Genomic DNA, 25751 nt, shown 5'->3' on the forward strand with positions numbered 1-25751 from the left:
GTGTCACATTCAGAGCGTCAAATCTGGATTGTGACAGAATGAAATTGACCTTTGGCGATAGCGAATCAGCTGCCTGATTTTCACAACACTCGTTTTGTTTCCATGAAGATAAGCCAGCTGCTGATTTATTGTTACCCAGTTTGCAGCAACCATAAAGATCAACTTCATCCCAAGACTCACAAGTGATAAATATATGGAGAGGTGTACGTGGTATTTGAGGAAACATGTGTGAAAGAGAGGGAAGGAGGGGGAGGGATAGAGGAAGAGATAATCAAAGAGAGCAAGAATAGAAAAGAGAGAGGGAGAGTGAGAGGAAAAGAGAAAAGGAAAGAGAGGGAAGAGGAGGGATGGAAGAAGGGGAAAGAGATAGAAGGGAAAAGAAAGGGAAGGAGAGGGAGAAAGATATACAGATAACTGGGGAGAGACACGCAGAAAGGGAGAGGGTGAGGGTGGAGAGAAAGAGGGGGGAGAACGGAAGGAGAGAGGGAAGGAGGATACGAAAGGAAAGAGAGAGGGAAGAAAAGAGTGGGAGTGTGGGAGGGAGTGAGAGGAGTTGATGGGGATAGACAGGCAATAGAAGGAGGAAAGGGGTAAAAGGCGAGAGGGGGAAACAAGGGATAGAGGAGAGGAGAGGAGAGAGAAAGAAGGGAGGGTGTGAGGGGGAGGGTGTGAGAGGGGAGGGTGTGAGAGAGAAATAGAGGCAGGAGAGAGAAAGGAAGAGGGAGAAAAGGAGGGAGTGAGGGAGAGAGTGAGAGAGAGACCGAAGGAGTGAGGGAGAAGAAGATGGAATGAGAGAGAAAGGGAGGGTGTGATAGTGGGATGGAGAGGGAGAGAGAAAGAGAGAGAGAGAGGGGTGTGGGAGAAATGTTGTAGCTGGCAGCCTGGCAGTCTCCACATATGGTGACTGGGAGGAGCTTTCATATTACACAGTTCTTGATCTCTAACATCTCTGCCCAGCACCTGCTCAACTGTACAGATAGAAATCTGCGCGGACTGGGAAGCTAGGATTACTCCAGGAAACCCCGGGCAAATCTCTCTTGGATGATGGAAACTACCCAAAGTGCACACTTAAATTAAGTCACAGTTTTCTACGACTTAATCGGCAAAGAACACGTTGGTGAGATTTCTGCATTGTTTCATTACAGCTCTAGATTGGAACCAATTAGATGTGGATAGATGTCAAACATTAATTTTAAAACATTGAGATTTATTCAAGGATGCTGTTTTTTTTAACCCTGGAATGTACTTTTTGTCAACGGTCCAACTGATGCGCAGGGAGTGGATATTCCAGATCCTAGCTGAGCAGAGCAGTGAATACCCTGATCATATTCCCTCATCCATGCCTAACTATCCCTCGCTCACATTCACCACCTGTGTGGTGCCCCCTCCTGCAGTAGGTGGGGTACACCTCCTGGTTACGTAGTACAACCAGTTCATTGCTGTTGTGCTGCTGCCTCTGCATTCTCTGTAATGAGTGTGGATAGGTAGACTGTATTTTAGTGAATATTTAGCAGCTTTTCCGTCCCCTTGTCAGCATTCACAGCTAGTGTCCTCACTGGAGGCATTGTCTTATTGCGTGTTATGATATGTGGAGCACCAACTGCAGTTTAGCAATTGAGATGTTGTGGGTTATTGCGGTGAATGAGATTCACACGGTATTATAAGTTACCAATGTCACTCTGTTCTCAGTATATATATGTATCAATATTGCAAGTGCAGTTGCACTACCTGACCACCAGGGGGAGTAGCTCTGGGAGTACTCGAGAGTTTGTACTGGGCTCCCCCCTTGGCTCCGCCCAGAACTCCTCCCCCTGGAGCTGCTGTATAAAGATCCGTGCCACAGAGTCAGCCAGCCAGTTCACCGAACGTTCAACGGCTAACAGGCTGGCTCTGTTGTAAGTATATTAAAACCGCTATTCTAATCCTACAAGCACGTGTCCGTAGAATTGATGGTTCCATCAGATATTAATCATCCCCCCTCAATTCTTGCTGCACCACTAGTTATTGATATGTTATCATCCCAATTTGGGCTGGGAACTGAACTAACTCTCGCAGACACTTCCATCTTTGTATGTTTGCATGTAGAGCCTCATACTCCCCTTGGAATCATGGAATGGTATACACTGCAGTTAATCCCACTCTTTCCTCAGAGTCCTGAAAATGTTTCTCCCCTCTGGTATTTTTCGAATATCCCTTTGAGTGACAGGACTGAATCTGCTGTCACCCTTTCTTTTTTTTTTAAACAGACAATTTTATTGAGGTATTTTTGGCATTGTAAACAGTAACAATATGCATTAGTGTGCATATACCAATTACAAAAAACATAGTGCAAATAACAGTACCACTCTCGCAACTCTCGCCCTTTCAAACCATGCATTTGTGGTCACAATAGCTCACTGCGTAACAAATAGGCCCCATGTTCTCTGTGGTTCGGTACGGTTAGCAATCATAGATTTATCCAGTCTTTCCAAATAAATCAAGTGTTTCATCCTGGTCCCATTTGAATAAATCCTCTTTCCTACCATAGCTGTCTTTAGGAATAGTGTCCAGAATTGAAACCATTAATCCAGATGAAGCTTCATTCAGATGAGTCTTACCAAGTTATTAAGGTTGAGCATAACAGCATTCTTTTTGTATCCTGTACCTTTACTAATACAGCTCGGAGTCCCGATGTTTTTTCGAAACAGTATTTTCAAATTGCCCTGCCACCTTGAAGAATTTGTGTTGGTAGATGTGCCCTCAGCTCTCTCAGTTCTTGTTCCACTCTCCATTCTTCCCACCAAAATGTATCACTTTACACTTCTTTACATTAAATTCCATCAGCTCCACGTCTGGCCCATTTCACCTATGTCCTCCTGAACTCTGCTCCTATTCTCCTTACTGTTTACTACATTTCCAAGAATAGTCCCACCGTCTAATTGGAGGTTAGGCCCTCCACGTCCAAAGAATGGTGGTCACAATATCGACCCCTGGGGGACATGAGGCTTCGCTGTAATTCTCTGTTGGCCTAGCCAATCTTGAACAATGTCCCTTTAATCCCAAGGACTTAAATTTTACTAATTATTCAAGTGATTAACTGCTCCTTGACTTAATGGTACTGAATCTATGGCTGCCACCTTTTCAGCTGGGATTCTCCAATCCCGCGGCCAGGTTCTGACGCCGACGTGAAAAGCGGCGCCAACCACTCCGCGTCAACGGTCCTCGATCATCAGGTATGCTCCCTTTCCTAGGATCCCCCCCCCCCGCCGGAGTCGGATCCCCCCCCCCCTGCCGGAGTCAGATCCCTCCCCGGAGTCAGATGACACCCCCCCCCCCCCCCCCCGAGTCAGATTTCTCCCCCCCCCCCCCCCCAACCAGGACAGCCCCCGCGACCAGAACACTGAGGTCCTGCCGGGTGGGACTATATATAAACCACGCCGGCTGGACTCGGCAGAACTCGGCGGGCACTTTTCCCACTCAAAGGTGCCGACACTTAATGGTAGGTCCTGTGGGAACTCCGTCTAATCCAGGAATCACTGGACAATGATCAGTAGCAGGAACACTGGCCAATTTCCCCTTTCTCCCTCTAACGGAGGGGTAACTGGACAGTGATCAGGATCTGGAAACCTGGTGCATTTCCCCCCCTGTCCACTGGGCAGTGACAAGGAACAGGAACCCTAGTTTATTTCCCCCTCTCTCTAACTCCGGGATCACTGGGGAGTGACAACGAGCAGGAACCCTAGTTGATTTCCCCCCTCTCTCTAACTCCGGGATCACTGGGCAGTGACAAGGAACAGGAACCCTAGTTGATTTCCCCTCTCTCTAACTCCGGGATCACTGGGGAGTGACAACGAGCAGGAACCCTAGTTGATTTCCCCTCTCTCTAACTCAGGGATCACTGGGCAGTTACAAGGAGCAGGAACCCTAGTTGATTTCCCCCCTCTCTCTAACTCAGGGATCACTGGGCAGTTACAAGGAACAGGAATCCTAGTTGATTTCCCCTCTCTCTCTAACTCCGGGATCACTGGGCAGTGACAAGGAGCAGGAACCCTAGTTGATTTCCCCCCTCTCTCTAACTCAGTGATCACTGGGGAGTGACAAGGAGCAGGAACCCTAGTTTATTTCCCCTCTCTAACTCAGGGATCACTGGGCAGTTACAAGGAGCAGGAACCCTAGTTTATTTCCCCTCTCTCTAACTCAGTGATCACTGGGCAGTGACAGGGGGCAGGAATCCTAGTTTATTTCCCCTCTCTCTCTAACTCAGTGATCACTGGGGAGTGACAAGGAGCAGGAACCCTAGTTTATTTCCCTCTCTCTCTAACTCAGTGATCACTTGGGAGTGACAAGGAGCAGGAACCCTAGTTTATTTCCCCTCTCTCTAACTCAGGGATCACTGAATAGTGATCTGAATCATTGGGTAATTTTGCTTACCTTTAATGCGACAGGTGAGCCTGCTTGGTCCTCCCGACCTCACTTGCTCTGTCATTCAATGTTACATTTCTGCTAAGGATTTCAACTGACGACTTAAGGTCTCGCTGCATCCGTTGAAAAGAATCGAGAGGTGTGTCTTCAATCTCGCCATGCTTAGTCCTCAAATGTCGTTGAAGTTTTGAGGGCCTTAATCTTTCATTTGCCAGCACTTCCCTGCACATGGGCTTTGCATCCTGATCTGCATTGGCACAATTAATAAACCCATCCCGCAAGAAAACACCTTCATACTGCTTCGTTCCCGATTTCAGCTTCTTCTTCATGGCTTTTTGACCAGAGGCCCTGGAGCTCACAGCAGCACTGCTGGCATCTACAAAATGGAGGCATCTCTCTTGTGCCCAGAGCATATGACGCCGGTGCAGTTACCTGCTCCCTGCCGCTGCCCTGGAGAGAAGATTCCATCCATTTTCCAAAAGAATCTGTTCCTGGATCAGTGGGCTGACTTTAGGAGGTGGCGGTTTGCCTCACTGGGCCCCTGGCCTTCACACCCCTGAGGGGGCACGCATGCGCGGGGCGGCCAGCATTCTGAAAGCCGGTCGTGGCAGTTGAGCACTTTTTCCCGCAATCGGGAATTCTGCGACCGATGGCCCTGCGACCCTCCATACACCCGTCCGCGACCCACGGATTTGAAAACGACTGCCCTCGGGAACCAGAAGGGCCCTTTAATGCTTCAGAAAGCAGTACATACTTCTTTTATTGGAGGTGCTCATCTGTTTAAAAGAAAAGTCTTTAAATCTCTCGTACACAGCAGAGAAAAAGAATCAGTGGGAAGATCCAGGAGTCCCTCATGGCAGGGATTATGCCTGTGGATTCGGAACTCCGACTTCCACCGTTGGTACCAGCGGTGCCAATGGTGCAGATCACAGAACCTGACCCATCTGCCTCAGTACTAACCACGTCTGAATCCTTCTCCCATCTGCTGCATCACTACTTCACTGAACACTTTTTATAAGTCTATTTCTTTGAATTTGAAAATAGCGCAAGAAAAAACTAAATAAATCAATTATTTTTTATCACAATTCCCACACGCTGTTAGTACGTAAGTAAATGGAAGGGAACTGAGCATCATATTGGGACACAAGTAATGAGTTATCTTCCCTGATGATGCTCGGTTTCAATCCAGTTCTTTTGAGGTCTTTTCATTCACCAGGTGATGAGATTCGGAATGCCCTGTCTAATAGATTCAGTACAGTAGTGACTTTCAAAAAAGGAATTAGATAAACACTTGAAAGTGCAAATGTTTCAGAGATATGGGGAAGAGCAGGGAATGGAACTAATTGGATTGCTCCTCGGAAGAGCTGGCACAGACTTGATGGGCTGATGGCCTGTACCTGTGCTGCACTATCCTACGATTCTATGAATTCCTTCAGTCTTTGCCTTTGGAAGCTCATCCGGATTAAACCCAGATAAAGGGAGGAAAAACGTTTCACGTATTAGGTGGCAGGGTCTGAGTTTGGACTCTCGCGTGTACATTGCAGATCCCAACTGCTCCAGTTTGAGGCCATATACTCCAAATTGGCAGTTATGCTCAAACGATACCTTTTCAATCTAAATCCTCTTCACCCTTGATAATCTCACCTCACATCTAATCTATCCTGTGTCAAACAACTAACCCTGAGTGAAGGGGGAGGATCAGTCCTGGCTCAAACAAGTGACACTGGGGGATCCTCCAGCAATGGGAACTCTAAGGGCAGGCGCCAGGGTAAATAAGAGGGGTCTATGATTGGAAATGCGTAGCGTTTACCACCTGCCTGCCTGGGAATGGGCCTGAATGACTTCACTGAACTCAACAGATCAACCAAGGTGGGAGAAGAACTGCTTGTTAAATTGATAGATCACTGTGTGTTGAATGGGGACAGGCAGTACCTTTACCCTTGGCAGTTAAGCTCTGCATTCTCTGGATGATCTTCCTATCAGACTCAGCATTGACCTGTTTGGATGGATACTGAAATCTGATGATGCCTGGCTGGTATTCAGGAAGGTTGTGGACTGAACATCTTCTATTTGACTCCACTCTCTGGTCTTTTGATAAGTAATTGCCTTCAGATTACTGGAGGTCATATGTTACCCCGATGTTTGTAACCCGATTTGCGTTGCCCTAATATGACTCAAGGCCTTTGTTTCTTTTCAGATGGTGCAGAATTGTGGAGCGAGCTGTGACGATTTGGTCACTTCACCATGTTCAATTGGACAGTGAATAGAACCCATGAGGTTGACAGTTCTCAGTACAACTATCTTGCTCTCGTGTTTGGTGTCCTACTAATTGTAGCCACCATCCTCGGCAATGTCCTGGTGTGCCTCAGCGTATTCATTGAGAGATCCTTGAAGACAGCGACAAACTACTTCATAGTCAGCCTGGCCGTAGCAGATTTGCTTCTTGCTGTCCTTGTCCTCCCGCTCTATGTGTACACTGAGGTAGGGATTCTGTGTACTCAGCCATTAAATAACCCACAAGGGCTCCTCAGGGCAATGTCGCTGGCCTAACCGTTTGCTTCATCAATAGTTTTCCCTCCACCGTAAGGTCAGAGGTGGGGAAGTTGCACAGTGTTCAGTTCCATTTGTAACTCCCCAGATACTGAAGTAGTTCATCCCCATACCCAGCAAGACCTTGACAACATTCAGGCTTGGGCTGATAACTGGCTAGTAACATTCACACCACACATGTTCCAAGCCATGTCCATCTCCAACAAGAGACAATCTAATCACCTCCCCATAACCAGCCATGCATATGTCATGACTATTAAAACTGGTGAGAGGTTGGCTATTCTTTGTTGAATGGCAGCAATACTTAAGGGTTTCAATCATCAATAAATGTACATTTATATAATTTCCTTGAAGTTCTCTCAAAACCAGTCACTGTAGCTTTGATTACATGTCTACCATGGGTACAGTACAGTAAAGCTACATCAACACTGATTCATCAAAAAATCAAGGCAGGTACAGAATGGGTTAGATACAGAGTAAAATTCCCTTTGCCCTGTGCCATCAAACACCCCCAGGACAGGTGCATCATAGATTGCACATAGCGTAAAGGTCCCTCTACACTGCCCAACAACTGGTTTAGTAACCGATGATTGATGCATTAAAAAGCTGAGCTGTTGTCAGAACTGATAATGTCTATCTGGTCAAAGATGTTTCACTCACAGATCATCTCAACTACTTCGTACCAGCTCTAAAAATAAAGGAAAGTCCTAAGTTGTTTAACAAGTACCTTAAATGTGAAAGGATAACTGGGGAAAGAGTGGGGCCCATAAAGGACCACAGTGGTAATTTGTATGTGGAGCCAGAGGACGAAGGCACGATTCTACATTCACTAGTGTGAGAGATGATGTGGGTATATAAATCAGGGAGAAGGACTATGATTAAATTAAAGAGATTAACATAGACGGAGAGGAGGTTCTGAGTGGTCTGGCGGGCTTACAAGTAGACAAATCTCCAGGGCCAGATGAAATGTATCCCAGGCTGTTTAGTGATGCAAGGGAGGAAATAGCAGAGGCTTTGGCAATAATTTTCAATTCCTCTCTGGCCACAGGAAAGGTGCTGGAGAATTGGAAGATAGCCAATGTGGCATCATTATTCAATAAGGGGGTAAGGGATAAATCAGGAAACTACTGATAAGTCAGTCTAACCTCAGTGGTGGGTAAGCTATTGGAAGCAATTCTGAGAGACAGAATTAATCTGCATTTGGAGAGGCAGGAATGAATCAAGAACAGTCAGCGTGGTTTTGTTAAGGGGAGGTCATGTTTGACCAACTTGGTTGAATTTTCCGAAGAGGCAACCAAGTGTGTAGATGAGGGAAATGTATTTTACGTGGTCTACTTGGAATTCCGCAAGGCTTTTGATCAGGTCCCACGTGGGAGACTGACAGTGAAGGTAAGATCCCACGGGTTCCAAGGAAATTTGGCAAATTGAATCCAGAATTGGCCAAATGACAGGAAGTAGGGGGTGATGGTCGAGGGGTGTTTTTCTGACTGGAAACCTGTGTCTAGCGGGGGTCCTGCAGGAATCAGTGTTGGGACCCTTGCGGTTTGTGGTTCGTACAAATCGTTTAGACATGAATGTAGGCGGGTTGATCAGTAAGTTCACAGATGATACGGAAATTGGTGGGGTGGTAAATAGTGAGAAGGATAGCGTTACATTACAGAAGGATATAGGCGGGCTGGTCAGATGGGCTGATCAGAGATAAATGGAATTCAATCCGGATAAGTGTGAGGTGATGCACTTGGGCAGGACAAACAAAGCAAGGGGCTACACGATGAACGGAAGGACCCTGGGAAACACCAAGGACCAGAGGAACCTTGGTGTGCATATGCACTGGTCCCATAAGGTGGCAGGGCAGGTGGATAAAGTGGTTAAGAAGGTATATGGGTATACTTGCCTTTATTAGCCGTGGCGTACAGTTTAAGAGCAGGGAGGTTATGCTGGAACTGTATAAAATGTTGGTTAGGCCACAGCTAGAGTACTGTATGCAGTTCTGGTCGCCACATTATAGGAGGGATGTGATAGCCCTGGAAAAGGTGCAGAAATTTACCAGGATGTTGCCAGGGCTGGAGAGTTTTAATTATGAAGAGAAATTGGATAGACTGGGGTTGTTTTCCTTGGAGCAGAGGAGACTGAGAGGACACACACACACACAATTGAGATATATACAATTATGAGGGCATAGATAGAGTAGACAGGAAAGAAATGTTTCCCCTTGGTGGCGGGATCAGTGACTGGGTGCATAGATTTAAGGTAAGGGGCAGGGGGTTTCGAGGGGTTGTGAGGAAAAACGTCTTCACCCTGAGAGTGGTGGGAGTATGGGCCAAGTGCTGGGAAATGGGATTAAAATAGTGATGTGACCATCAATTCACAAGACACGTGGTTGGAAGTGAACAGTGGTTTTAATAGTATTACAACAGAGCCTGCCTGCGACGTGATGAACTGGCAGGCAGGCTCACGACTGCAAAGCTTTATACTTCAGGTTAGTGGGAGGAGCCATGGGCGGAGCCAAGGGTGGAGCCCAGTACAAACTCCTCATTTCCCCCTATGGGCAGAGCCGTGCAGCTGCTCGTATACTAAGCTAACATGAATACAGCACATCATATAACAACAGTGTGAATTACGTGGAATGTGATTCACCACAAATAGGTTGTTGTTTTTGACTGGCACATCCCCAATCGGCCGAAAGGCCTTTTCAGTGCCTTAGACCTGCATGACACTATCTACCTCAGCCCCTTCTCTCCATGCTCCTCACTACCAACTATCACTGTATACTTCAATCTCTCCTTTGCAAAAATATTTTATTCAGGCACTTATATAAACAAACAGCAAACAAAACAAATAAGAGCAGAAGCAAAATTGTACAACATAATAAATAACCGGCACCCACCCCCACCCCTGCCCTTCCTTCCTCCTGACCTGCCTACCCCATTTTAATGTCCTTATTCCCCCCCCCCCCCCACCTTCCCTCTGCTGACACCTCAATTTTCCTTAAAGAAGTCAATGAAAGGGCAGCACAGTGGTTAGCACTGCTGCCTCGCGGCGCCGAGGTCCCAGGTACGACCCCAGCTCTGGGTCATTGTCCGTGTGGAGTTTGCACATTCTTCCTGTGTGAAATGAAAATGAAATGAAATGAAAAAATGTTTGCGTGATTTTCACTTCCACAACCCAAAGATGTGTGCAGGCTAGGTGAATTGGCCACGCTAAATTGCCCCTTAATTGGAAAACATGAATTGTGTACTCTAAATTTTTTTTTAAATAAGTCAATGAACAGCTTCACCTTCGGGCGAACCCATCGACCGACCCCCTCAAGACTAACTTGATCCTTTCCAACCTCAGGAATTCTGCTGGGTCGCTCACCCACAGCCCAGCTATCGGATCCAAGTCCCTCCACCCCAGCAAAATCCATCTCCGGGCTATCAGGGAGGCAAAGACCAAGACATCGGCCTCTCTCGCCCCCTGGACTGTCGGGTCATCCAACACCCCAAATATCGCTACCTCTGGGCTCAGGGCCACCTTCACCCCCAATACCTCAGACATTACATCCGCAAACGCCTGCCAGAATCTGATCAGTTTTGGACGCACCCAAAACATGTGGCCATGGTTTGTAGGCCTCCCCACGCGCTGCCCACACCTGTCCTCTACTCGCTCAAAGAACCCATTCATCCTAGCCACTGTGTGCCCTGTGAACTACCTTAAACTGGATAAGACTGAGCCTTCCACACGGTGAGGACACATTCACCCTCCGCAGGGCCTCCTCCCACATCCTGGCCTCCACCTCCCCCCTCAGCACCTCCTCCCACTTCAGTTTAACATCTCCTATCGGGGGTCCCCTCCTCAACCCACCTTCTCTCCAATATCCCCTTCCTATCTACACTTTGCCCCATTGTAATAACCCTCACGAGACCCAAGGGGACACCCAAGGGGACTCCCTTTGGGACTTGTGAAAAACAAGCTCCCCCACTTGTGGGCGATAGCCCACCATCTGGGGTGGCAAAATGACCTTCTAAAAGCTGGCCCGGACTGGGATCGGTGTGATCAGACATCTTGGTTGGGACATTTGGACTGTCAGCCTCGTTGCTGCCTTTGCTTTTGCTGTTAAATTAAACTTGACTTGAACTTACCTTCCCGGGCTTCCTAAGTTTCTTTACCCATATTCTCCAATTCTTCCTGACAACCATATCCCTCAATGACTTTTCTTTCATCAGTAACAATTCTGATTGTCACCTGGCCTCAATGGCCCATTAACTGTCCTTTCTTTGCACACTAACCATTGATCAAGGGTCTTTCACTATGTTATGTGCAGGACATGGGTGGACACTGAGGAACCTCCAACTTCCAGGAACATGGAATGGAATCTAGAAGGGTCTTGGTCAGTGGTGGCGATGTCAAAACTGCCAAGGTTACACCAACCTGGAGTGGTCCGAATGTCCACCAATCACCATATCTGTAATACATAGATACATAGAAGGTAGGAGCAGGAGGAGGCCTTTTGGCCCTTCGAGCCTGCTCCGCCATTCATCACAATCATGGCTGATCATCCAACTCAATAGCCTAATCCTGCTTTCTCCCCATAGCCTTTGATCCCATTCTCCCCAAGTGCTATATCCAGCTGCTTCTTGAATATATTCAAAGTTTTAGCATCAACTACTTCCTGTGGTAATGAATTCCACAGGCTCACCACTCTTTGTGTGAAGAAATGTCCCTCATCTCTGACCGAGGCTGTGACCCCTGGTTCTGCACACACCCATCATTGGTAACATCTTCCCTGCATCTACCCTGTCTAGTCCTGTTAGAATTTTATAAGTCTCCATGAGATTCGCCCTCATTCTTCTGAACTCCAGCGAGAACAATCCCAACCTAGTCAATCTCTCCTCATATGACAGTCCCGCCATCCCTGGAATCAGTCTGGTAAACCTTCACTGCTCTCCCTCGAGAGCAAGAACATCCTTCCTCAGAGGAGACCAAAACTACACACACTACTCCCAAGTGTGGCCTCACCAAGGCCCTGTCAATTGCAGCAACACATCCCTGCTTCTATACTCGAAACCTCTTGCCATGATGATCAACATACCATAAGCCTTCTTTACCGCCTGCTGCACCTGCATGCTTACCTTCAGTGAATGGTGCATAAGGACACTCCCCTCTCTCAATTTACAACCATTCAGGTAATAATCTGCCTTCCTGTTTTTACTTCCAAAGTGAATACCTTCACACTTATCCACATTATACTGCATCTGCCATAGGTTTGCCCACTCGCCCAACCCTGCATCCTCATCACAATTCACCCTCCCATCTAATTTTGTATCATCTTCAAATTTTGAGATGTTACATTTTGTTCCCTCATCCAAATCATTAATATATATTGTGAATACCTGGGGTCCCAGCGCCGATCCCTGTGGTACCCCACTTGATACTGCCTGCCAATTTGAAAAGGACCCATTAATCCCTACTCTTTGTTTCCTCTCTGCCAACCAGTTTTCTATCCACCTCAATACATTTCCCCCAATTGAATGTGCTTTATTTAACTTTGCACAATAATCTCTTATGCGGGACTTTGTTAAATGCCTTCTGAAAGTCCAAATATACCACATCGACTGGCTCCCCCTTGTCAACTGTACTGGTTACTTCTTCAAAGAATTCCAACAGATTTGTCAAGCATGATTTTCTCTTCATAAATCCATGCTGACTCTGACTGATCCTGCCACTGCTTTCTAAATGTTCGGCTATAAAGTCCTTGATAATGGATTCAAGCATTTTCCCCACTACCGATGTTAGGCTTACTGGTCTATAATTCCCTGCTTTCTCTCTACCTCCCTTTTTGAATATCGGAGTGACGTGAGCTACCCTCCAATCTGCAGGGACAGTTCCAGAGCCTGTAGAATCTCGGAAGATGACCATCTATCACCTATTTCCAGGGCCACCTCCTTAAACACTCTGGGATGCAGATTCTCAGGCCCTGGTCTTACCCATCTTCCTTTTCCAGAAGGTTCTACGAAGAAGCATCCCTTTCATCCCTGCTTTAGGAATCATACAAGATTATGAAATGTCAGCTCATTGTTACAGCTTTCTGGTTTAAGTAACCTCGTCTCTATTTTGGACATGTCATGTTACCTCAGTCCCTTCTTGTGTGTGTGAGCCCCACTGGCTGTGTCTGTGTTACTGATGTTGTCTCAATCTCAACACATCTGCTTTTCTCCAGTTTCAGGGTGGGATCTGGACTCTGAACACCTTCCTGTGCGATGCATTAATGACAATGGATGTGATGCTTTGCACGGCCTCCATTTTCAACCTCTGTGCAATCAGTGTGGACAGGTTTGTACCAGCCTTCCCACCTCATTTACCCTCACTCCACAGGACCTGTCTCCAGTAAGTCCCAGGTTGTGGTGACAGTTGAACTTGTCCATGGGTGTAAAGGTTTTGCCTCCGATTCTGTCAGAATCCCTTTAAATGTAAATGTTTCTTCAAACAACAATTGGGACAAAAGTTCTAATTCCTGGAGGTTACCTAAATAAGGTTTAAGATAAAGATTGAGAAGGATGTGAGCAAGACAAAGACCAAAGCAGTGAAGTGGAAGAAAGCTGAGTTTCAGGCGATGTGAATGGAATTTGAGAAAGTAAACTGGAAAAATTGCACTGACAAAAATCCAAATATTAAAACATCCCAGGAGATAGAGTCCACCCAAATGCATGAACAAACTGGGAATGATGGGCCATGAATGATTAAAGAGGTGAGCAAAATTGAAACTCATGAAAAACATTTAGTGCATTAAGAATGACAAAAAGGGAACTTTAAATGATTAGGAAATAGGTCAAAACACAAGAGAAACTACAAAATTAAATGATGAAGGATAGAAGTACAGTATTCTACAGACTGATAAAACCCCTTGTCCGGATGGAATGCATCATTGTATTCTAATGTTATTCCTGTACATAAAAAGGGAGATAGAACATTCCTCAAAAAAAAACAGAGACCAATTATCTTAATGTCGGTAGGAGGAAAGACAATGGAATTCTTAATCAAAGATGTCGTAGAAAAAAGATCTATGAACCAATAATATAATAGTAAGCTGGGATTCAAAAAGGGAAAGTTATACTTGACCACATTATTGAATTGTTTTAAGAAGTTACAGAAGGGTAGATAAGGGTTCTATAGTAGAGGTACAGTTAGGTACAGCATAGTGGACTATTACCAGGTAGAGTCTGACGACAAGTAGCAGGATGGATAGCAAGCAGAACAGAAAACAAACTAGAGTTTAAAGGTAGTCACTCAGATTGGCAAAATATGGGAAGGGTTGTTCTGCAAAGATTGCTGCTGGGACTACTCAGCGACATGCTCCTTGGAAAATAAGTGTCTAAATGGAGTACAGGAATCCTGGGATCTGAGGGTTCAGATGCACAAAGCACTGAAAGCAGCAATTAAAACAAAAGCAAATATACACAGGCGCTCATTTCTGGAGAGATAGAATTGAAAAGCAGAGAGGTTATGTTCAACTTGTACAGCACCTTGGTTGAAACACATTTGGGGGTACTGTAAACAATTGGGATCATAAGATGTAGGATCGGGATTAGATCATCTGGCCCCTCAAACCTCAACTCGGCCTCAACTCCACTTTCCACCCACTCCCATATCCCCTGATAACCGGACACCCCAATCATCTACCTTTGCCTAAAATATATTCAATAATGAAGCATCTACAACCCTCTGGGGTTGAGATTTCTAAAGACTCACAACCTTTTGAATGAAGAAATTTCTCTTTAACTCAGTGCTAGGAGAGTGTCCCTTTCCCTGAGACTGTGGCCCCACGTTGAGGAAGACTTCAAATTTGCCTCCTTGCCCTATCTGTAGCAAAAATAAAATCACTGTACTTAGCTGTGGTTTAGTAAATAATTCCCAGATAACCCAAGAAGATCTCTTTGCAGCTATCTTGTGTCCTCCTCACAGATTACATTTCCAACTACATTTGTACTGTTGGCAAAAATCCATTTGTCGATTTGTCCAAGTCATTAATATAAATTGTCAACAGATCAGCCCCTATTCTGGATCCCATATTATAAAAAGGATGTAGACGCACAGGAGAACGTGCAAAAAAGATTCAATAGAACAATACCAGAACTGAGGGGCTGCGTCAAATCAAATTGAACAGGTTAGGAAGTCTTTCTCTGGAAAGGTGAAGACTGAGTGTTGACCTGAGAGAAATCTTTATGATTATAAAAGGATTTTAAAGTGCCGACATTGAGAATATGTTTCCCCTTATGGGGAGGCCAAAACTAAGGTACATTAATTTAAGAGATTCACTAATAAATCCAAGAGAGAATTCAGGAAAAATGTCTTCCCCCAGAGAGAATGGATAGAATATACAACTCTCCCCCACAGAGAGTGGCTGAGCTGAATGGAAAGAATGGATTTAAGGGGAAGCCAATCAGCAGAATGGAGAAAGGAACAGGAGGGTATGCTGGTGGGATTGGTTTAAGAGGGTCACTAGAAAGTTCATAAGCGTTGACATTGATCTGTTACGCAAGTGACCTGTTCCTGCATTGCGGATACTAGTTACAATGCCTGGTTTAATGGCTCCTATTTAAAGTGTCTAATTACCTGCTTCTGAACTCCTGGTTTCATGGGTCCTGGTCAAAATTTTAAAAATATATTCTTTTATTGAAATTTTAGCATATTAATATCAAAAGTTTGCAACACACCATAATAACACACGCATCAAAAATTAGTAACATAAACCCCAATATCAGAAATATCACCCCAAGCAACACCAACAATCAATCGATCCCCCCCCACCACTAACAGCGACCAGCTCTTTAAAGGGCCGCCATCTCGGAGAGGGCCCGTTGATCGATCCCCTCACCGTGAACTTGCCCGTCTAGGGATACAAGAATTCCATTAGATCACACAGCCGTGTTGTGGCACTGGGTGGCATCGCCTGCCTCAAGCTCAACAATATCCGTCGCTGGGCCAGAAAATGCCAATGCATCCGCCCCCCACCCCCGCCCATCTCAACTCCAGCTGATCCAACACCCCAAATACAGCAACTAACAGGCACGGTTCGAAGTCAACATTCAGGATTGCCGATATGGTGCTGAAAAAAGACCGCCAAAAACCCACCAGCTTGGGACGGCACCAGACCATGTGCGTGTGGTGAGCAGGCCCTCCTGAGTACCGCTCACATTTATCCCGATCCCTTCAAAAAATCGACTCATCCTGGCCCTGGTGAGGTGTGCCCTAAACACCACCTTGAACTGTATCAAATTCAGCCTTGTGCAGGATGATGTAGTATTAACCCCATGGAGGAACTCACTCCATACCATCTCCTCCAGAATGGGATCCAGCTCCTCCTCCCACCTGTCCTTCGCTTCTTCCACTGAAACCTATTCTTTCCCAATGATTTCCCATATATCCCGGATGTGCTGCCCTTCTCCGACCCTGAACAGGAGGGTATCCTTTCCAACAGGGTAGACGGTGGTGCGTCTGGGAATGTCGGAAATGCCCTCCAGACAAAGTTCCGTACCTGAAAATACCTGAACACATCTGACCCCCTGTGGTGAACGTATTGTTACTGCAATTCACCACTGTATTGTACTGTATTATGTTGATGCCCCTGTGGGCTGCGCCTGTGGCTCCGCCCCCTCGGGGGTGGTATATAAACCTGCAGCCTGTAGGCGGCACTCAGTACAGAGCAGTCTCAGGCAGGCACAGATCTAGCTTATTAAAACCACTGTTCACTTCTACTAATCGTCTCGTGTGAATTGATCGTCGCATCTGACCCCCAAGCCCTGTTTTCTCCTTCAACTCGTCCCAACTGATGAACCGCCCCTCCAGGAACGAGTCTTTCAACCTCTCCAGCCCTTTGCCTCCCTACCCCCAAATGTACCATCCAATTTCGCCAGCTCAAACAAATGGTTCCTCCAGATTGGGGGAGGGGGGGCACCTTGGCACCACCCTCAGCTTCAAATGCTGGCGGATTTGCCACCTTATCTTTAAAGTAGAAACTACCACCGGATTCCTAGGGATGCACTTCCAGACCTGTCCCTTTACATGACCCCAACTCCATCTGCACTCAACCAGCTTCCTGATCCCAACCCACCCCAACACCTTCTCTGCATTGGCAGCCCAATAATAATACATCAGACTTGGCAGCGCTTTAATACACGAAGCAGCAAGCCTCCAGCCTCTGGACCTGAACTGGGGCTGGAGGCGGAGACTTGCCACTTTTATATAGAAGCCCAGAGGGGAGGAGCCCCAGGCGGAGCCAACCTGGACAAGCCCAGGCATGTATGATACAGTACAGTCCAGACAATACAATCACGTGGTTTACCACACCTAGCTCTGACCAAAGCCTTTAGTTATCTGGGCTGATGGGTTGTGAATGCAGTAATTGCTGTCAGGCATCTGCTCCACCCATTTATAGCCCCAAACTCCAGGATATCATTTCCACTGTCCGCTCTCTCTCTCTGTGTGACATTAACTTTGTCCACATGTATCTCAGGATAAGCTGACAGAGGCAGGGTCCTTTGAACACCAGGAATGGCGTTTGAGTGTGTTAGGAGTGCTCGGTTTGCCTCACACCAGAGGGTCAAAGGTCAAACCCCGGCCTGCCGTCAATGGTTGCAACACAATGTAAGCTGACCCATTTTAACTGTTGGAACTTGCTTCAGTTCCTTTGACAATCTTGCTGATCTACTTCTGCTCACTGTCTCTGTCTCTTGTGCAGGTACATCGCTGTCATTATGCCCCTGAAGTACAACAGGAGTCATTTCAGTGGGCGCCAGCTGGTTCTCATCACAGCCACCTGGCTACTGTCCCTCGGGGTGGCCTCTCCAGTCATCTTTGGGCTCAACAATGTTCCAAACCGAGATGTGACAGATTGCAAACTGGAGGACAGAAATTTTGTGGTTTACTCCTCCATCTGCTCCTTCTTCGTCCCATGTCCTATTATGCTGCTGCTGTATTATGGGATGTTCCGGGGCCTCAGGCGCTGGGGGGAGAGCAGGAAAACCACACTCCGTGCCCAGGGCCGCAGGCTGTCCTTCAACCTCAGGCCCAGCAAGGGCGAGAGACAAGTGGTTAAATATCTGGTGCCAAACCTGAGTCCCACGGCAGCCCGGAACATTCCCGAAAGCGACTTAATAATGGCGCAGCTCGACAGCGCGTCAGACCTGGAAGCACCAGACGCAGCAAAGACGGGCAGCCCGAAGGAGAATGGATTTGGGGGCCGTCAGGGGCCGGGGAAAGGGACGATGGCGGGAAGCCGCAGAGTCAGCGGGCGTGAGAGGAAGGCAATGAAGGTCCTCCCGATTGTTGTAGGTGGGTGCTAATGCTGCCACAGGGGTCCATGGGACAGGCAGCAGTCAGAGACAGGGGCCAAAAACAGCCAGTATTCATGTGTGAACTGAGATAGTGAGGGAAGGGGAGGGGAGAGAGAGAGTGAGAGGGGAGGGGGTTTTAAGAGAGTGTGCGGGAAGGAAGGGAGGAAAGGGAGGGGAACAGTGTGAGTGAAGGAAGGGTGAGAAGGACCTGGCGAAAAGTGTGAGGGAACGGGGAGAAAGAGAGAGAAAGAGGGTGAGGTGAGGGGAGGCTGGGGAGAGTGTGAGGGAAAGTGGGGGGAGCGTGAGGGCTGCTGGGGAGAGTGTGAGGGGAGGTAGTCACCACTGTTGTATTATATTGTATATATTGGTATTACGGTAAGGCCCCTGTACTACAGGTACGTGGTAGATCCCTGCCTGCTGGCTCCGCCCAGTAGGCGGAGGATAAATGTGTGTGCTCTCCGAACAGCAGCCATTTCGCCAGCTGCTGTAGGAGGCCACACATCTCTGTGTAATAAAGCCTCGCTTACATTCTACTCTCGTCTCGTCGTAATTGATAGTGCATCAATTTATTACACAGAGATTTTTCAGAGATGGACCTCTGCATCAAATCAGATCGCCTGCAGCTGCATCCTCAAGCAGACAACACCAAAAAGGACTTCGCACATTGGCTAGCTTGCTTTGAAGCATATATCGGGTCTGGGCCAGACCCAATCTCAGAAGCACAGAAGCTCCAGATTCTGTGCACGTGGCTGAGCTCCAACGTCTTTCCCCTCCTCCAGGACGCGCCTACCTACGCAGAGGCCATGGCGCTACTGAAGGGGAATTACACTCAGCAGACCAACAACATCTACACCAGGCACATCCTCTCCACGCGGCACCAACTTCCCGGTGAGTCTGTGGAAGATTTCTGGCATGCCCTGCTCGCCCTAGTGAGAGACTGTGACTGCCAGGCCGTTTCGGCCACTGAACATTTGAACCTGCTAATGAGAGACGTGTACGTTACGGGCATAGGGACCGACTACATCCACCAGCGCCTCTTCGAAGGGCCCATGCTTGACCTCGTGGCGACCAAGAAACTAGCGCTCTCGCTCACAGTCGCCTTACACAACGTACAGGCTTATGCCCCCGACTGCATGGCCCACCCCCCCCCTGTGCATCGTGGACTCCGCCAGCGGCCACCCCATCGTGGACCTCATCAGCGACCGCCCTCAGCCAACCCCACGCCTGCGCCGTGCGGCAGCTAACCAACCCCGGGGACCCAAGTGCTACATCTGCGGACAGACAAAGCACCCCTGGCAGCGCTGCCCGGCGCGGAGCGTGCTCTGCAAGGCCTGTGGCAAGAAGGGACATTTCACTGCAGTGTGCCAGGCCCGTTCAATCGCCGCTATTGTCCCTGCACCCCCCACGTGCGGCCAGTGGGCGCCGCAATCTTCCTCTCCTCAGACCACGTGCGGCCCATGAGCGCCGCCATCTTGCTCCACCCACGACACATGCGGCCTATGGGCGCCGCCATCTTGCCTGCCCCAGGACACGTGCAGCTCATGGGCAACGCCATCTCACCCATCTCAGGACCCCTGCCCGTTGGCACCTCATCGGGCTGCTCATCGCCTGCAACTGCCGACAACCAGCCGCGTCTCGCCTCGGTCACGATCAACCAGTCTCGACCGCACAATCCCGCGACCGCGTCGACAAAGGTGAAGGTCGACGGGCATGAGATATCCTGCCTTCTGGACTCTGGGAGCACTGAGAGCTTCATCCACCCCGATACGGTAAGGCGCTGCTCCCTCGCGGTACACCCCACTAACCAAAGAATCTCCCTGGCCTCCAGATCCCACTCCGTGGTGATCCGGGGGTACTGCACCGCCACCCTCACCATCCAGGGCGTAGAGTTCAGCGGCTTCCGGCTCTACGTCCTCCCCAACCTCTGCGCTGCCTTGCTACTCGGCCTAGACTTCCAGTGCAACCTCCAGAGCCTAACCCTGAAATTGGCGGGCCCCTACCACCCCTTACTGTTTGCGGCCTCACGACCCTTAAGGGCGACCCGCCTTCCGTGTTTGCAAACCTCACCCCGGATTACAATCCCGTCGCCACCAGGAGCAGATGGTACAGCGCCAAGGACAGGACCTTCATCAGATCTGAGGTCCAGCGGCTGCTGCGGGAAGGTATGATCGAGGCCTGGAGAGCCCAAGTGGTAGTGGTGAAAACCGGGGAAAAAACAGGTTGGTCGTTGATGGTCTACAATCAGACCATCAACCGGTACACGCAGCTCGGTGTGTACCCGCTCCCACACAGCTCTGATATGGTCAATCAGATTTCACAGTACCGGGTCTTCTCGACAGTGGACCTCAAATCTGCCTACCACCAGCTCCCCATCCGTAAGGCGGACCGCCCATACACTGCGTTTGAAGCAGACGGCCGCCTTTACCATTTCCTTAGGGGTCCCTTCGGCGTCACCAACGGGGTCTCGGTCTTCCAACAGGAGATGGACCGAATGGTCGACCGGTATGGGTTGCGGGCCTCTTTTCCATAACTGGACAACGTCACCATCTGCGGCCACGACCAACCTTTCCAAATTTCTCCACACCGCCACACTCCCCAACCTAACTTACAACAGGGAGAAGTGTGTGTTCAGCACAAAACGATTAGCCATCCTCGGCTATATGGTTCGGAACGGAGTTCTAGGGCGTGACCCCGATCGCATGCGCCCCCTCATGGAATTCCCACTGCCCCAAGGCCCTCAAACGATGCCTGGGGTTCTTCTCGTACTACGCCAGTGTGTCCCTAACTATGCGGACAAGGCCCGCCCGCCCACTCATCCACACCACCGCTTTCCCACTGATGGCCGAGGCTCACCAGGCCTTCAACCGTATCAAGGCTGACATCACCAAGGCCGCAATGCACGCGGTCGACGAGACGCTCCCCTTCCAGGTCGAGAGCGATGCATCAGACGTCGCCCTGGCTGCCACCCTCAACCAGGCAGGCAGGCCCATGACATTCTTTTCCCGCACCCTCCATGCCTCCGAAATTCGGCATTCCTCCATCGAGAAGGAGGCTCAAGCAATCGTTGAAGGTGTACGACATTGGAGGCATTACCTGGCCGGCAGGAGATTCACTCTCCTCACTGACCAACGGTCGGTTGCCTTCATGTTTAACAACACACAGCGGGGTAAGATCAAAAATTATAAGATCTTGCGGTGGAGGATCGAGCTCTCCACCTTTAATTACAAGATTTTGTATCGCCCCGGTAAGTTCAACGAGCCCCCCGATGTCCTGTCCCGAGGTACATGTGCCAGCGCACAAGTGGACAGACTCCGGACCATGCACGACGATCTCTGTCACCCTGGAGTCACCCGCTTTTACCACTTCATTAAGGCCCGCAATCTGCCCTACTCCATCGAGGAAGTCAGGGCTATCACCAGAGACTGCCAGGTCTGCGCGGAGTGTAAACCGCACTTCTACCGGCCAGACCGAGCGCACCTGGTGAAGGCCTCCCACCCCTTTGAACACCTCAGCGTGGATTTCGAAGGGCTCCTCCCCTCCACCGACCGCAACACGTATTTTCTTAATGTGGTCGACGAGTATTCCCGATTCCCCTTCACCGTCCCATGCCCCTATATGACATCTGCCACCGTCATCAAAGCCCTCAACACCATCTTCGCTATGTTTGGTTTCCCCGCCTACATCCACAGCGACCGGGGATCCTCATTTATGAGCGATGAGCTGTGCCAGTACCTGCTCAGCAGGGGCATTGCCTCGAGCAGGACAACCCCCGGGGAAACGGGCAGGTGGAGCGGGAGAATGGGACGGTCTGGAAGGCCGTCCAGCTGGCCCTACGGTCCAGAAATCTCCCGCTGGCAGGAGGTCCTCCCCAACACCCTTCACTCCATTCGGTCGCTCCTGTGCACCGCGACTAACAAAACCCCCCATGAATGTCTCTTTGCCTTCCCCAGGAAGTCCACCACCGGGGTTTCGCTCCCAATGTGGCTGGCAGCTCCAGGACCCGTTCTCCTCTGCAAGCACGGTTGCTCCATAAGGCGGACCCGTTGGTTGAGAGGGTACAGCTACTCCACGCGAACCCACGGTATGCCTACATAGTGTACCCCGACAGCCGCCAAGACACAGTCTCCCTCAGGGACCTGGCACCAGCTGGGTCCCCACCCACGCCCCCCCCTGCCCCGGCGCCACCCTCCCTTCCCCCAGCGCACCCCACCGCAGCCCCTGCTCCAGGACAATCCATCCTCCCCTTGTTCCCACCCAGGGATGAAGAGGATTTCACCACGCACCCGGAGTCACCGAAGACCAAGCCGATGCCTGAGTTGCACCAGCACTGCGGCACTCTCAACAACAGATCAAGGCGCCCGATCGTCTAAATTTGTAACCTTCTCTGTAATTTTAAACCAATCTGTATGTACGGTATATAGTTTTCCACCACCCCCGTTGGACTCATTTTTAACAGGGGGTGAATGTGGTAATCACCACTGCTGTATTCTATTGTATATATGGTATTACGGTAAGGCCCCTGTACTACAGGTACGGGGGTAGGTCCCTGCCTGCTGGCTCCGCCCAGTAGGCACAGTATAAATATGTGTGCTCTCCGTACAGCAGCCATTTCGCCAGCTGCTGTAGGAGGCCACACATCTCTGTGTAATAAAGCCTCGATTCCATTCTACTCTTGTCTCGTTGTAATTGATAGTGCTTCACTCATGCTGCCATAGGGGTCCATGGGACAGGCAGCAGAGACAGGGGCCAACAACAGCCAGTGTTCATGTGTCAACTGAGATAGTAATGGAGGGGAGGGGAGGGGAGGGGAGAGAGAGAGAGTGAGAGGGGAGGGGGTTTTAAGAGAGTGTGTGGGAAGGAAGGGAGGAAAGGAAGGGGAACAGTGTGAGAGAAGAAAGTGTGAGAAGGACCGGGGGAAAAGTGTGAGAGAAGGGGGAGAAAGAGAGAGAAAAAGAGGGTGAGGTGAGGGGAGGCTGAGGAGAGTGTGAGAGAAAGTGGGGAGAGTGTGAGGGCTGCCGGGGAGAGTGTGAGGGGAGGCAGGGCGAAAGAGAGTGTGGGGAGGGGGTGGAGTGTGAGGGGAGGCGGGAGTGAGGGGGGGCGGAGTGTGAGGGGAGGGCAAGGGGGAATATGATGGGAGGGCAAGGGGGAATGTGAGGGGAGGGGAAGGGGGGAGTATGAGGGGGAAGTGCGAGGCAAAGGGGAGTGTGAGGGTAGGCTGTGGGAGTGTAAGGGGAGAGGGAAAGAGTGTGAGGTGAGGGAGGAGTGTGAAGGGAGGGGGCATTGAGAGGAGAGAGGGGAGTGTGAGAGGAGGAGGAGGGTGTTACTGTTGGGAGAATGTGAGGGTGGGGTAGAGTGAGGTGGGGAAGTGTGAGGGGAGGGAGTGTGAGGGGAGGGAGTGTGAGGGTGTGTTTATAATAATAATCATTATTATTGTCACAAGTAGGCTTTCATTGACATTGCAGTGAAGTTACTGTGAAAATCCCCAAATCACCACATTCCGGCGCCTGTTTGATAACTTCTAGATGCCGCACAGACAGTGACCCAAGCTGGGACCTTGCCACTGTGAAGCAACAGTGCTAACCACTGTGCTACTGTGCTGCTCATGCAGAAGTGGGGAAGAGAGTGTGAGGGCAGGAAGGAGTGTGAGGGGAAGGGGGGGGGGTGTGTGAAGGAAGGTGGGAGTGTGAGGGGAGACGTGAAGGGGAGGGGAGGGGGAGTGTTTTGGGGAGGAGAGGGTGTATGTGTAGGGAGATTGTGAGTATGGGGCAGGGTGTGAAGTAGGAGGCGTGTGAGTGGTGGCAGATGTGTGAGGGGAGGGCGAGTGTGCGGGGGAAACTGTGAGGGGGAAGGGGAGTATGAGGGGAGAGTGTGAGGGGAGGGAGTACAGTGTGAGGAGGGGAGGGAGTAGAGTGTGTGGGAGAAGTGTGAGGGGGAAAGAGTCTGTGGGAAGAGTGGGGATAGTGAAATTAAATGAAAATCGCTTATTGTCACGAGTAGGCTTCAAATGAAGTTACTGTGAAAAGCCCCTAGTCACCACATTCCGGCACCTGTTCGGGGAGGCTGGTACGGGAAGGCGTGAGGGGAGGAAGGAGCATGTAAGGGGAAAGTGTCTCAGGGGAGGGGGGAGAGTGTAATGGGAGTGAGGAGAGTGTGAGGGGAAGGAGAAGTGCGACAGGAGTGAGGAGAGTGTGAGGGTAGAGGGTGAGTGTCATGGAAGGGGGAGAGTGAGTGTGAAGGGGGAACAAATTTGGGGGTGATAGTGGGAGTGGGGGTGGAAGGGGCAGGGAGAGAATGGGCAGCAAGCGTGAAGAGGTGGATAGAGAATGAAGAGTAGGCAGTCAGTCAGGGCCAGTGGGGTGGGTGTGAGGGAGGTCATTGGGGAGAAATTGAGGGGTTGAGTTAGACTGGTCAGGCAGCAGGGAGGGTGAGGTAAAGAGGATTAAAGGTTTGTGTGACAGGGAACTGTGATGGGATGTGCAAAGAGATTGGGGGAAGGAGTAATGGGGTTGTGGTAGTCACCACTGTTGTTTATATCACATATGAGGTGTATTATGGTAAGGCTCCTGTACTACAGGTACGGGGTAGATCCCTGCCTGCTGGCTCCGCCCATTAGGCAGAGTATAAATGTGTGGGCTCACCGAGCTGCAGCCATTTCGGCAGCAGCTGCGGGAGGCTGCACATCTCTGCTTAATAAAGCCTCGATTACACTCTACTCTCGTCTCGTCCTAATTGATAGTGCATCGGGGTGGACTGAGGGATGGAGTGATAGGAGGGATAGAATGATGAGGGACAGAGTATTTGGGATTTACAAACTCTGAGCTTCTGATCTGAAGGTGAATCAATCTGCAGAGAATCATCATTTGATTTAAATGTTTGTATTTTTCCTCCTCAGGGGTGTTCCTCGCATGCTGGACTCCATTCTTTGTCGTTCATGTTATGAAGGTTTTGTGTGAAGCTTGCAGCATTGGCTCTATGCTGATCAGTGTGGTCACGTGGCTGGGATATGTAAACAGTGCTGTCAACCCCATTATATACACAGCCTTCAACACCGAGTTCAGGAATGTCTTTAAGAAGCTGCTCTGCTGTCAGACATGAGCAAGGACCCTGACAAATCTGCACCGTGTATCCATCTAGAAGAAACGTCCTTTAAAGATCTGGAAGGTCGGCAGCTCCACATACCCTCCGAGGATTTGTTGTCTCTTCCACACCTCCCTCCAGAGGAGATTTCTATCGCGGGACAGTTACTTTCTGGGACTCTTTCAAAATGGACATCTAAAAAATCTCATTGCTATTCAAGTCAGTGAATCATTTGCCTAAAGTGGTTTGTGACCATAAGATGTAGGAACAGTAGTAGCCATTCGGCCCTTCAACCCTGCTACACCATTCAAAACAATCATGGCTGCTCCCACATCTCTCACGTCCAATTTTCTGCCCTTTCTCATAACCCTCGATTGCCTTACTGATCAAGAATCCTATCATCATGGGCGG

At 49.3% G+C, this 25751-nt stretch overlaps 1 protein-coding gene across 1 annotated transcript; it reads left to right on the top strand.

Annotated features, from left to right (window-relative positions):
- The first annotated feature begins 5077 nt into the window (after positions 1–5077).
- LOC119973674 (D(4) dopamine receptor-like) lies at positions 5078–25751 on the top strand. Its single transcript, XM_038812057.1, has 5 exons — positions 5078–5169; positions 6599–6882; positions 13151–13263; positions 17669–18261; positions 25156–25751. The coding sequence occupies exons 2-5, from the start codon at positions 6646–6648 to the stop codon at positions 25356–25358; spliced, it is 1146 nt and encodes a 381-aa protein (XP_038667985.1). The 5' UTR covers positions 5078–5169; positions 6599–6645; the 3' UTR covers positions 25359–25751.

The sequence above is a fragment of the Scyliorhinus canicula genome, chromosome 11 (genome assembly GCF_902713615.1).
Source record: "Scyliorhinus canicula chromosome 11, sScyCan1.1, whole genome shotgun sequence".
Classification (NCBI taxonomy): domain Eukaryota; kingdom Metazoa; phylum Chordata; class Chondrichthyes; order Carcharhiniformes; family Scyliorhinidae; genus Scyliorhinus; species Scyliorhinus canicula.

Bases quoted from the DNA above. Each gene is read 5' to 3' on its own strand.
- LOC119973674 (XM_038812057.1), top strand. From the start codon at position 6,646: ATGTTCAATTGGACAGTGAATAGAACCCATGAGGTTGACAGTTCTCAG. The intron at 6,883-13,150 runs GTAGGGATTCTG...GCTTTTCTCCAG, and splicing joins CGCTCTATGTGTACACTGAG to TTTCAGGGTGGGATCTGGAC. The intron at 18,262-25,155 runs GTGGGTGCTAAT...TTTCCTCCTCAG, and splicing joins GGTCCTCCCGATTGTTGTAG to GGGTGTTCCTCGCATGCTGG.